The sequence below is a fragment of the Bos mutus genome, chromosome 11 (assembly GCF_027580195.1).
Source record: "Bos mutus isolate GX-2022 chromosome 11, NWIPB_WYAK_1.1, whole genome shotgun sequence".
Lineage (NCBI taxonomy): Eukaryota > Metazoa > Chordata > Mammalia > Artiodactyla > Bovidae > Bos > Bos mutus.
This window is the reverse complement of record NC_091627.1, coordinates 39,831,979-39,845,840: the sequence shown is the minus strand read 5'-3', so window position 1 is coordinate 39,845,840 and position 13,862 is coordinate 39,831,979. Positions and strand designations below refer to the sequence as shown.

The following is a 13,862-nucleotide window of genomic DNA, read 5'->3' as shown; positions in this document are numbered from 1 at the left end:
TGTCTCTGATCAGGCAGAGCATTCACAGGGACCTGAAAGTTACCTTAACTTTCAGTTTGCTGGCATGGCACCCTAGGCAGAAGCAGCTCCATCTTGGGTCTAGATGTTTATTTCAGCAGTGTGAGACTATAAGCCTGTTGACTCAGAATGAGAAAGATGTTCTAATTTAGCTTGCTTAAAAGAGTTTTTATGTAAATGCATGTCAGATTTTTCCTGTCGCCACAGAAGAAAAATATTGAAGCCTCACTGATCATAAAGCACAAAATCAGCCAGAAATTATTATATTTAGAAAAGTAAATATATATCAATATATGTGTTCTAAAAGTAAAGTTGTAATATGCCTGTACTCTGTGATGGTTGATACATTTGAAAGAGGTGAAATTCATGAGCTAAAATATCTTTGCTTTTTATCTTTAAAAATTTGCCTTCACAAAACAGGATAAGAATTATTCTCAGGTAAAAAACAAGTATTCCCTCAAGTGAAATATTAGGTTGGTTTTTAATTTGTTTGCTTCTCAGTCTTACCTTCTAATCCCTTGAATGAGTCCAAGTCAGTTTCTTGTTGGTAAATCTAGGTGATCTCAAATGTTGTATTCTACACTAAATAATCTTAATGTTATACTGCATCAGCTACTTAAATTTATGTGGTATTGTTTTGTATTTGCAAGTATTATCATCTGTGGTCAAAGTTTTTATCACTATAGAGCAAATATGAAAACATAAAACTGTATGTAGATGGATGTACTTAATTTTCAGATATTTCATTCAATGAGTAAGACAGATATGGATCACATGTTAATAAATATATTATGTAGTAAAAAATAAAAATTCCCATATAATATAGGAAGTTGATGTTGGAAAAAACCATCCTTAATTGTTAAATTTTATTTTTTCCTAAAACTATAGGCGTTATTAACATTTTCTTTGACATTGTACTTTAAAAAATATAACAGAATTAAATCAGCTTGAAAATTGATAATTTGAAGGAACTAGTTCATGGTATCATTTTCAATATCTTGCCCATTTAACTGATTTTTTCCCTTTTGTGCTATCTGCTGCAATTTGTCAGAAGACTCGTTCAGTTTAATGCATTTGATTAGCTTAAGGTACTTGTCTAAATTAGACACTTATTGTCCAGGATAACCCAGTGATTGCTGTGCTTGCCACTGACTCACTTCCTCTGGTGCATAATAGGATTTTATGCAATGTATTACTCCTGTTTTTATTTGTTAAATTAAGCACTAAACTTAAAATGCATATACACTAAAATGAGCAGAATCCATCTTCAACCAGCTTAGTATCAACATGTAAAGTCAAACTTACATATATTGCCTTAGATTTACAAAACCTTAGGAAGGCATGTATTATACGAATGAAAGTGTTGGTACCTTCATATTTTCCAGAAGCCAAAGCTCCACTTTTTTAAAAAAAATGTAATACCTTCTAAGAGGGATGACGTAAGGAAGTGTATCAGTCACCATAGAAGTGTTCTCATTATAATGAATCTGTGACATGATCTGTATGCTGTGAAAGAACACAATGTTTTTGCCACAAGCATAATTCATTTTAAAAAGGATATATTTGATGTTAAAATTACTATCTTTTGTTATTTGCTGATCCAGATTTTTAACTATCATATAAGTGAAAGTGAAGGTCGCTCAGTCATGTCTGACTCTTTGCAACCCATGGACTATACAGTCCATAGAATTCTCCAGGCCAGAATCCTGGAGTGGGTAGCTGTTCCCTTCTCCAGGGGATATTCCCAACCCAGGGATCAAACCCAGGTCTCCTGCACTGTAGGCAGATTCTTTCCCAGCTGAGCCACCAGGGAAGCCCAACTATCATACAAAATCTTTTGCTATTTTCTCTTCTATTTTCAAAGTTTTCCAAGTTATTGCAGTATTTTCTTTTGTTTGGTTTTGCAGTGTTATCCTAATCATGTATGCAAATGTACACCTTAAACTACAAAACACTGATTTTTAGAAGCTGCTTAATAAAAATAGGAACATGTGTATTTAGTATAAATTCATACTATATTATTTGAGGCAAAATAAATGGGTTTTCGTAGGGAAACTCTAATTGCCTCATAGTTGAGATTCCCAGAATCAGTCATGTCAGGCTGTCGAGTTAAGTATAATCAAAGCTGATAACATCACCCATTTTTATAGGACCTGCATATAGAGGAAGTAACCTGCCATGTTCACATGTTCTCTTCCTCTAAGAATACAGTCTTAGAAGAAAGTATCTTAGAGTAAATGTTAATCACTGGTTACACAGTTTTACCTGGAGACATGGCTGTAATTTTTTTTTTAAACTTCATTTAGTATAAATGAAGTAGCAGTAAAAGCATCAAAACAGAAATAGTAGTAACAACATTGCTACTTGATATGTAATGTGTCATGTAGCCTTGACAAAATGTGCTGGAGTGTCTTCTGTGGTTTTGTTTTTTTTTCTTCTTTATTTGATTATACGTTAATAAATGTTTTTCTTTGTTATATTTAGTTAATTGCACACACACACACACACACACACACACATGCACATATATATATATACACACATTTTCAGAGATAGTAAAATTGTAATGATTTTAAAATAGCAGATTGACTAGTTTCTCTTATTTTATGTTGGCTTACTCTTTCAGTAAGATCATATTTTTAATTTTCCTTTTTCTCCTAAATTTGAGACTTAAATATTTGAAAACATAGGATTCATGTTTTTGCTTTAGGTTTTAAAATAAATGTTGAATTTCACTAGTGTAAGATAAATTATTTTGCAATGAAAACAAAAGCATAGTATCATCATTTACTCATTGAGTGAATATTGAGCATCAGACATGCTTTATAAAAAAGTCTTTCATAAAAGACTTCTATAAAAGTCCATTTTATAAAAGTTGATGTGAAACAGTACTTTAGGTTCATTTGAAAATTTTAAGTGGTAAGTTTAGTATTAAGTTATCAAATTTTTGGAAGTAAAAATAAAAATGATTATTCTGTTCTTATCGCTGCCTAATTAATCTTTAGGTATCTCTGTGATGGAGAGATAATGGGTTTTTACATTAGCAGACTTAGGTTCTAGTTATGGTTATGCCAATTGTGAAGCAAAACTTTGCATGCCATTTGATTTTCCTGGGCCTTAGTTCCTCATGAAAACAAGAAGGTTGAAACATTTGTGCTCTGGGGGCCTCCATTTAATAGTAGGGAAATCTAGAACAGAGAGAAATATAGTCCAGTTCATAAAGTCAGGTCAGTTAACATTCCTGGCTGCTCTTCCTCAGTCTTCTTTCTGTCTCCTTCTTCCTACCTGTGGTTATTGCCGGACCCCGGGGTGCCGTTCTCTGAACCTTTCCCTTTGCTATTCTGCTCTTACTCCGTAGGTTAGCTAATTTAGTGTAGTGGCTCCAGACTCACTTGTTTAAGTGCCTCCACTTGGTTGTAAAATAGCTCAGACTTATCATATCCAACACAGAACTGTTGATTTTTGTCATGAAACAACTCTCTCCCAAGTGTTTTCCACCTTTGTAAATGATTTCACCATTCTCATACCAAGGCCCCAAACCAAACCGCAACCTTGATTCTTCTCTTTTCTTCACATCACTCATCAATAGTTCTTACCATTTCAGCCTTTAAAATATGTTAAGAACCTGACCACTTCTTAATTCCTCTGCCTCAGTCATCTTAGTCATAGCCGCAGTCATCTCTGATCTGGTGTACATACAATAGTAGCTTCTTAACTGACATCCTTGTTTCTTTTCTTGCCTTTAAATAGTTCATTTTCCACACAGCAATCAGAGCAGTTCTCTAAAAATGTCATATCATGTTGATTTCTTATTCAAAATTGTCCAGTAGCCTCACACAAAACTCTTTACCATGGCTCAAGTTCTTCTCTGACTTCATTTCCTACTCTTTTCCTTCTCCCTCATTCCTGTTGAGCTATACAAGCTTTTTGTATTTGTCCACATACTCTAGCTTGTTCCCACGTAAGGATCTTAGCAAATTTGAAGACGTTTTCTATTTTCTCTTTCTGAATGTTTTTCCTTCAGATCTATATTTGTTATTCACATCATTCATAAGACCACAAATGCTTTGTAAAATGTGTATTTTAAAATATAGCAGCTCATAAAAACCTGATGTAGTTATGAGTGTATATGTCTGTGTTTAAAAACCCAAAGATTAAAAAAAAATGTCAACAGGATTTTGAGGCCTGCTGAGTTACAAAAATGCTATTTGTGAAAAAGGTTGATGTAAATTTTTTATGAATGAACTCTAAGTATTTCCAATCACTATTAGGAAAAAGTCCTGAGTGGAATTTTGCTACATTGTCCTTGAAAGTTATTTCAGATATTCATATGTTCCCAAAGAGCTGTACAGTATTGCCACTTAACTTTAACCCAGGGTAATATGAAAAAGACTTTCTGCTGTATTATTAATAACTGATATTTTAAAATAGGATATGCATGGGCAAATGTTATAAAATATTCTATAAATATGTGAAGTGCGGTGGGGGAAATATTCAAGGGTAGTAATTGTGTGTATTATTGAAGAAAAAATTCAGCTCTTTAATATTAGCTGGTAGTTACTTTTACTGGCCAACTTTTACATAGAGTTTTCAGACATTGTTGCCTATCTTAAAGTAAAATTGATTTGTTTCTGTAAAAATAGCTGACCCCTGTAAAATGCTTAATGGTCCACAAATGTTTATGCACATCACTTCATTTAATACTTCAAACAACTCTCTGTGAGGTAGGCAGTATTTTCCATGCTTTACAGATCAGGAAATGGAGACTTGTTCACAGGACTTGCCCCAAATCACAAAACCAGTAAACAATGTAGTTTGAATTCAGACTCGGTTCTTCTGATCTCGAAACCTTGAGCCCCTTCTACAGCATAATGCTGATGATTTAAACTTTAACAGGCCAGATGAGAACAGGTCCAAGTCACTATGGCATTTGTTTCTAAACCGTATGTGAAGGACTCTGTGTTCCTGTTGACTGGAGTGATTGACTAGAGCTAAGTGTCCTGTGATGCTGAGCAATCAGTATCTCAGGAACCTGTTTGCAGTGGAGTCTGCTTAATGTGATTGTCAGATTTTCATTGTTTCCTGGGGAGGTAATATGAATTGTTAATGGCAGGAAATTCTAACACATTTTAGTCCTAGGTTTGTGTAAAAAGGTTCCGTGAGTACTTTGATTATTAACTTCGTAGGTGTGAGCGCAGAGCAATTTCAGCACATGAACATTCTCTTCAACAAAATGAGAATAGGCTTGTATCCAACAGAAAAACTGCCTTTCAAAGGATATTCTTCTAAAAACATCAGGATCCATAGATTACGATTTACTAGAAAAAGAAAAAAAACATAAGAAAACTCATCAGTCTAGAAATGATTGGAACTGTTTTTTGTACCAGCCAATGAGAATTTTAAACTTTGGTTTGTATTGCAAATGATTCTTGCAAATTCAATAATCATTTTGAAATAATAGTAAAGGTAGCAAAAATAGGTGTCTTTTTTTCCCTCTTAAATAGAAAATATTTCATCATTTTGGATACTCATGTAAAAGCTCAGTTAAAAAAAACTCTTTGAATGGAAAGAGTTGATTATATTGTAATAGGTAATTTATGAAAAGTATAGTTGACTGCCACCTCGTATAAGGTACTCTTGTAGGAGCTGTAAAAGATATTTATAATGTAAGAAAAAGCCATGACCTCCAGCAGCTCATTTGACAGATGATGAGATAATACATACACATGAACACACACACACACACACACACTCACATTTGTGTTGAAAATTTAAATAACTGTATAAGAAATTATGTGGTGAGTACTAAATAGTAGATACGAACAATGTATTCTGGAGATAATACCCAGGAATTATCAGAGTTGTTTTCCTGATGAAGGTGCTTAGGTAAGTAGTATAGATTTAGAAGAATATTCTTGGCAAAACAGCTGTGAGCAAGTGCCTATCAATGGCAAAAAATTAGAAGCTGTTGTCCCAAAGAAGAAATGAAGGATTGGGCTGCAAATAAAGGTACAGACCGAGATTATGAGGGACCTTCATGAAGAGGATAATTTAAGGAATTTAACATTCAGAATACTTAATTTTTTTTTACATTTAAATTGCTATGTAAACGTCTAAAATTTGTTTTTATTTTGAATATGCTTTTGCCTGTGATGATACATTTTTGTTTCTGCTTTGGCTTATTTTTTTATTAACATCTATCCTGTGAGTTATATCATCAAGAAAGAGTAAAGTATATTTGAAAATACCCTAGAACAGGAAACTTTTGAACCTGTCCCAGAGGATATTTTTTCTCCATTTTCAATGAAATAACTAGCAGAATATTGATATTAATTCTTTTATTTTAAATTGGAAGTTTAACTTCTAAGTTAAATGTGGAAAAGCACCAGCACATCTAGTTTCTTCTGGTCTACATTGCAGTCTTATACCTGCCTTTTAATGAAAATAGTATCAAGTTCTCCTACAAAAGGATAGAAATTGTTAAGGAAACCTCAGAGAAACACCCTTTTCCCCTCTTAGGCAGATGAAAATCTGCACGTGGAGCTGAAAATCATTTCCTTTTCTGAGCACAAAATTTCATAACACTTATTTCTGTTCTTCTTTTTTGGAATATACCAGTGTAAATCTTTCCCCCTGTTCATTTATTCTGAAAGGGCTTGCCTTTTCCTAAGTCGAATGTGAGGTTAGATTATGTAGATCGGTATGTGAGTGCAGCTGTGGATGTGTCCCAAGTTACCTTCTGTAACTTCAAGGTTGAACCATTACCCCTGTCCCCACCAGGCTTCATTTGGCCTTTTAAAACGGATACTTTTCCTTTTTAGTCTTTCTAGCCTGAGAACTGATGTCAGCAGTCTTTTAACTGGTATTTGGTACACAAACTGTACTTATCTCTATTAACTCACTTGATTTCATTTCTGTGCTTGTTTTTAGATGCTTGAGAGTTTCTAAAGCAGCTTTTGAAGGAGACTCCAGTAGCAAACAATTAAGATCACATTGAACTTCTCAGTAATCCTGTTCTGTTCAGGGTAAAGCAGGGAAAGATAGGACTGCTTTCAGCTTGCTTTCTGAAAGCAAACGTATTAAAGGAAGGAGAAAAAGCCTTTAAATCGCAAATGACTATAGACAGATAATAATGAGGCATCTGTGTAGAATGTTAACACTTGAAGAATTTCAGTGAGGATATATGGAATTTCTGTGTACCAATCAACTACTTTTCAGTAGTTTGACATTAAAAAAAAAATTTACCAGTATTTTATCACAGTAATAATAACAAAAAGATTTTAAGAATATTACCAAAAATAATCTCAGAGGATCAGCAATTTTTTCCAGATTATTGATGAAAACTACCTCTGGTATTAATCTCTTTCATTTTTCTTTTCTACCTCTCCTGATATCCAACATTAATTGTACTTTAATAAAGATTGAATTAAACAAGTTAATGACCTGTGCCAGAGTGTTCAGTAAGGAAAGATCTTCCCACAAAGCATCATGGCAGCTTTGTTCTTTTGCAGCTCCCTTCATCACATTTAAGTTGTCCAGTTTATTTCTTTCAACCTTGAGGTTTCTTTTTCATTAAACGGTCAGATTTGGGTTAATTACCCCAAACACACGATCTTTTGGTGAATCTTTCTCCACTTTTCAAAACTGTTAAGTTATGACCCTAATTAATTGTGTGGTTGCACTCTTGTACTGTGTTTATGCTCAAATTGTAGGAAAAGTTACCCCAAAAGAAGAGATATTAGCAATAAGAAATGTCACTGACACCTGACACAGAGCCTCGCGTGTAATAAGTGCCCTGCGACTATTTCTTGAACCACTGATGAAAGAACAAATGGCCAGCATTAATTACTTACCACCTCCTAAGCCCTTAAACTTAAGATATCCTCACTACAGCTTCATATGTCCATCTCAGCATATGTCTGTTGTCAGCCCTTCCAACTCTCCTTTGTTAGTCCCCTGAGAGAAAGGTAACCACCAGTGGAGCATGATGAACCAGTTAATGCTTTGAAGTTTTGCTGCCTGGGCAATTTTGCATTATCTGGAGAATGTCTTATATGTATACAGTGTACCCAAACATTTGTTTAATAAAATGATAGAAGAGATTGTCAATATATATAATCAAAAGTAGATATTCCAACAGTGGCTTCTGTTTGACTTTGGGATATGTTGTTATATGTTTCTCAATGCATATTGACTTTCTTATTTTCTCATAACAGTTGATTGGTATCCTTTGGAGAGACATGACTTGTATGCTTTTGGTTTTGAATTCTAGAGGAGCCTTAAAAGTATCCTTTCAGATATTACACACACACACACACAATTTGATACTTTGAGTTATATATTTATATACTAATTTACATCATATCTTTATGTGATATATGATAGTGACATTTTAAGAATACAGTATATTGTATTATATTTGTTTCATATTGCCTTTCTGTAGAATGTAAGTCAAGAGGGAAGAACTTTGGTTCACCACACTTCGCATCTAGCACTATACCTGGCATGGAATAGGCACTCAGTAAATGTAATTAAAAAGCAGATGCTTTGTACAGCATGGTGACTGTAGTTAACAGCAGTAACAAAGCAAATGTTTTTCAATAAGAGGCTTATTGCTAATTTGTAGTTTAGTGAGTGCTCTAGTTTAATTTAAATAGTCTTATTCATTTTTAGTGATTGTCAAACCTGACCTTATATTTGCTTTCTTTCGTTTCTTTCTTTCTTTTTAGGAAGAATCCCCAGCACAAGATAGAATATAGACATAGTACATTTCCAGGTAAGTGATTTTACTTCAGGAAACTCAAAATGAAACCTTAAGATGGATTCTCTTGTTAAACCTAGAGACAATTGCCACTTATTTTAATAGTATTTTAAAATCTCTGCTTCTGTGAATTTGTTGAATTATTGATTTTAATGATTTTCTTAGATTTAAAAATGATAAATTTTTATATAGATTTTTTCTGCAATCATTGTCTAACAGTGTATATATATTTTTCTTTGTATCTGTTAAACAATTCTTTTGTTTGCAGGTATCTTAAAACAAAATCTCAAACTGGCCTGAATGATAAAGAGAGCATATTGACTTCTTTTACTGAAAAGTCCAGAAATAGGGCTAGATTAGACAAGATTTGTTGCTTCAGCTCATTAATAATGTCAATAATGTCACCAATAACCCACTTTCCTTCCATCATACTGTCCTTAGAGGAGTGATTTTTATCCTAAGACTGGCTGCTCTCCCCAGCAAGGAACTATATGCATCCTTATTCAGCTGGGATGATAAGCATCCATGTTTACACCTAAGGAGAGAGAGAAAATGGCTTTGATTCTTGCTATTAGGAAAAGTCATGAAACTAACTTTTTAAAAAAAAACTGGTTTAAATCACATTGTTATTCTTGAATGAATCACTGTGACCACTAATTAGTTTGTTCTACCCTTGGAACCAAAGTAGAGTCTCTTTCTTCAAAACCACAGAGATCCTCAATAGAAACTATTGTTTTAGGGGAAGAGAAGTAGGGGACAAACACCAAAGAAACAACTATCGAATGACCATCAGTCCTGCTTACATCAACCTGTTCTGCCTTCTGTTTCCTTTGCTTCTGAACTCTAATATTTTTTCCCTTTAATAAATTCTGGCTTCTTTATATCATTTATATAACTCAGTGGCCAATTCAGCATCCTAAATTTCTGGATGCATCAGTATTTCTGCCCACAGAGTGAGGGAATTAACTGTATATCCAGGTTATGCCCACATGCGTTTGTATATGTATAAACACAGCCAACTTGTAACCAAGTGATAAAACCAAGTGATTAAAATAATTAATTTCACCACAAGGGAATTCTATTTACTGTTTTCTTATTAAAACACACTTTAGTGTTTTAATACTCCAGACACAAATATGATTACTTTATCTCAGTTAATATGGTATGGAGGTTATATGTTATACTTTCCTTACTGAGGCTGTATCTGAAGCTATGGCATTTATGGTTGTTAAGTTAACTTTCAAAAGTTCAAAAATATTATTTTGAACAATAATATAATAATATTTGATTAAAACTCTATTTTATTGACAAATTTTAGCATTTTCCCATGAAAGAGCATTTGACAGATTTGTTTATCTTTGTAGAACTAGAAACCTTTTACCTGAAAACTGTCAATATACATCATATGGCATGTTGAAAAGTATCTGAATTTTCTTCGAAAAATCTCTTTGAATTATCATTGAAGCAGCTTCTGAATGAAGAACATATTTTTAGAACATTTAACTGTTTTTAAGAAAAATTTTTATTTCATTGAAAATACTTTTTAAAAAAATAGGATATTTTAACATAACAGTTTAGCCTTATATATTTAATGTACTTTCAAGAGTTGTCATGTGGCAGTATAGTCAGGATATCTCTTCTTATTATAGAACCTATAAATTAAACTCTCTGAGGTATTTAAAATTTTATAAGTCTCACTATATTTCTTAGTGATATCTGACATAAAATTCTAACATATGTGTTTTTATTATTTCCCAAATCCTTAAAGTTTAACATTACCCAGATCTTAAGCTCATTTATGTAATGATTCATTTACTTATGCACGCATTTATTCATTTATTATATGACTTCCAAGTGAACAGAACTACAGAGATACATGAAAACTAGCATCTCACCACTAGTGCTTGTGGTGAGATGCTCTACAATCTTGGAGAAAAGAGATGGAGTACTTTTTGTTTGGATTTATCAGGGTAACTTAGTAAGGGAATTTTAAGTAAAGTTGGTCTTTAAGGTGGTAGGATTTCAATTATCTTTGTTTCTTAGCTTTGGGTAGGTGGGTATAGGACATCCCAGACAAATTGAGTAATAGGTTGGTCAAGGACATTGAGGCAGAAAATAATAAGTTGTGTTTGGAATTCGAAGGTGGGTCAGTTTAACTGACAGGGAGAGTCTCTGCAGTTACTGTGAATGAATGATACTCTAGTTGTTCAGTCACTAAGTCATGTCCGACTCTTTGTGACCCCATGGACTGCAGCACATCAGGCTTCCCTGTCCTTTACTGTCTCCCAGAGTTTGCTCAAATTCATGTCCATTGAGTCGGTGATGCTCTCTTAAATATCTCATCCTCTGCCGCCCTTTTCTCCTTTTGCCTTCAGTCTTTCCCAGCATCAGGGTCTTTTCTAATGAACTGGCTCTTCACATCATGTGGCCGAAGTATTGGAGCTTCAGCTTCAGCATCAGTCCTTCCAGTGAATATTCAGGGTTGATTTCCTTTAGGATTGACTGGTTGGATCTCCTTGCAGTCCAAGGGACTCTCAAGAGTCTTCCCCAGCACCACAGTTCTAAAGCACCCATTCTTCAATGCTCAGCCGTCTTTATGGTCCAACTCTCACATCTGTATATGACTAACTAGAAAAACCATAGCTTTGAGTAGGAGGACTTTTGTCAGCAAAGTGATGTCTCTGTTTTTGAATATGCCATCTAGGTTTGTCATAGCTTTTCTTCCAAGGAGCAAGTGTCTCTTAATTCCGTGGCTGCAGACAGTCACCGTCTGCAGTGATTTGGGAGCCCAAGAAAAGAAAATCTGTCACTGTTTCAACTTTTGTCCCATCTGTTTACCATGAAGTGATGGTACTGGATGCCATGATCTTAGTATTCTGAATGCTGAGTTTTAAGTCAGCTTTTTCACTCTTTTACCTTCATCAAAAGGCTTTTTAGTTCCTCTTCACTTTCTGCCATTAGGGTGACATTGTCTCATATCTGAGAGTGTTGATATTTCTCCTGACCATCTTGATTCCTGCTTGTTCTTCATCCAGCCCTGCATTTCTTATGATGTACTCTGCATATAAGTTAAGTAAGCAGGATGACAGTATACAGCCTTGTTATACTCCTTTCCCAATTTTGAACCAGCCTGTTGTTCCATGTCCAGTTCTAATTGTTGCTTCGTGACCTGCAAACAGGTTTCTCAGGAGACAGGTAAGGTGGTCTGGTATTCCCATCTCTTTAAGACGTTTCCACAGTTTATTGTGGTCCACACAGTCAAAGGCTTTTGCATAGTCAATGAAACAGAAGTAGATGTTTTTCTGGAAGTGTCTTGCTTTATCTATGATCCATCTGTTGACTGTGGATGATACTAGAGGAATGCTTTGAGGTCAGATTGTAGAAGCTCTTGAAAGCTAAACCAAAGATGTGGTTCTGTGACAAATAACTAATGATGAGCTGTCCAAATTAGAGTAGAGGAAACCTTATGGTGAATGAAGGACCAGAACTAGGTTGCCATGAGAATGGAAAAACAGGATTTGATACAAATGAGATTCTGAAAGAAGAGTGGTGAGGAATTTCCAAGTGATTGGCCATGGTGTGGGGGATGGGATGAATCAAAGGAAATAAGAATGAATGAAAATTAAAGTACAAATTATCAGGAGCTTAGAGATCAGAAGGAAAAACTAGGTAGTTTGTGGGTTTGGTTTTTTTTTTTTTAAGTTATACATGTTAAATTTGAGGTGGGGTGTCATTAATCCATAATAAAACAATAAAAGCTATAATGCTGCTGCTGCTGCTGCTGCGTCGCTTCAGTCGTGTCCGACTCTGCGCGACCCCATAGACGGCAGCCCACCAAGCTCCCCCGTCCCTGGGATTCTCCAGGCAAGAACACTGGAGTGGGTTGCCACTTCCTTCTCCAATGCGTGAAAGTGAAAAGTGAAAGGGAAGTCGCTCAGTCGTGTCCGACTCAGCGACCCCATGGACTGCAGCCTACCAGGCTCCTCCATCCATGGGATTTTCCGGGCAAGAGTACTGGAGTGGGGTGCCATCGCCTTCTCCGAAAAGTTATAATAGAGACCCATATACTATATACCAACTACTCTAGAATTTTATAATATAAAATAACTATATGAAAGTTTTATCATTTAATTTCTGATTTGTAGCACTTCTAAAACACTTCAGTCTAAAATTTTCCCACACATGTAACAATTTATGCCATATATTTCGATTTTTGTAGGTTTGACTATTAAGCTCTCTAATTAGTTTAAAGTTTTACTAATTTTCCACACTTTTTCAGAGTGCTACATACAGTTTTAGCACAGCATATTGAATAAAAGAGTAATCAATGCTAGGAAATTTTTATTTTAAACTTTCTTAGCTACCTTATTTGCTGACATTTGAAAGAAATTGTCATCATTGTTATATCACTTGATTATTGGAGTCATTCTCTCTGGCTTTTATTATTATGTGACAGTCATGATTCGAGGGGATCAGTACTGTTCATGGCTGAAATTTAGAATGTTCTACCAATCTGATAACTATTTCAGTATTTCTCTAGTTCTCCAATCATCTGTATACATATGCTTATATAGGCTTTTTTCTTTTCAGAAGTAGAAACTAAAAGATCTAGAAAGTAAGCTATTAAGTAAGGTTAGTGATGCTAAATGGGATTTTGTAAACTGCTGCTTACTGTGGGAAAAGCTGAGAGATTTTAGAACATGAAAAAGGCAAATGCAGTGGTGTTTTTAAAAAGAAATAAACTTAATGTATTAATATAATAAAGTGGATAGACCTGCACAAACTGCTTTTCCAAAGTTAAAATATGAATACCCAGCTAATAGTTTGGTTCATTACAAAGATCAGTCTTCTGTAGTAAAATGAGGCATTTAAACATCTTTATTCTTGTAGTATGTAGTAAACTTTCATCTTTAGAGATATTGGGCTAAAATATTTTTTCACTTAAATGAAAATTAATATCCTAACTCTAAGATTTACTGGGCAAGAAAGGAAAATAAAACCCGGAGAATTATTGATGTTAAACTGTAAGTCTGCTATGAAACATCTGTCTTCTTATTTCCTGTTACCAGAAAACTATTTGGAG

At 34.4% G+C, this 13,862-nt stretch overlaps 1 protein-coding gene across 3 annotated transcripts in view; it reads left to right on the top strand.

Annotated features, from left to right (window-relative positions):
• The window catches only part of APLF (aprataxin and PNKP like factor), a 135,222-nt gene that overhangs the window by 71,736 nt on the left and 49,624 nt on the right, over positions 1-13,862 (top strand). For all 3 annotated transcript variants that reach the window (XR_011466030.1, XM_070379350.1, XM_014477525.2), the window contains exon 9: positions 8,748-8,794. Coding sequence is in view for 2 of the 3 variants with exons in the window: in XM_070379350.1 (XP_070235451.1) it covers positions 8,748-8,794 (47 nt within the window). In the remaining variant the exon portion in view is untranslated. The remainder of the gene's footprint in view (positions 1-8,747; positions 8,795-13,862) is intronic.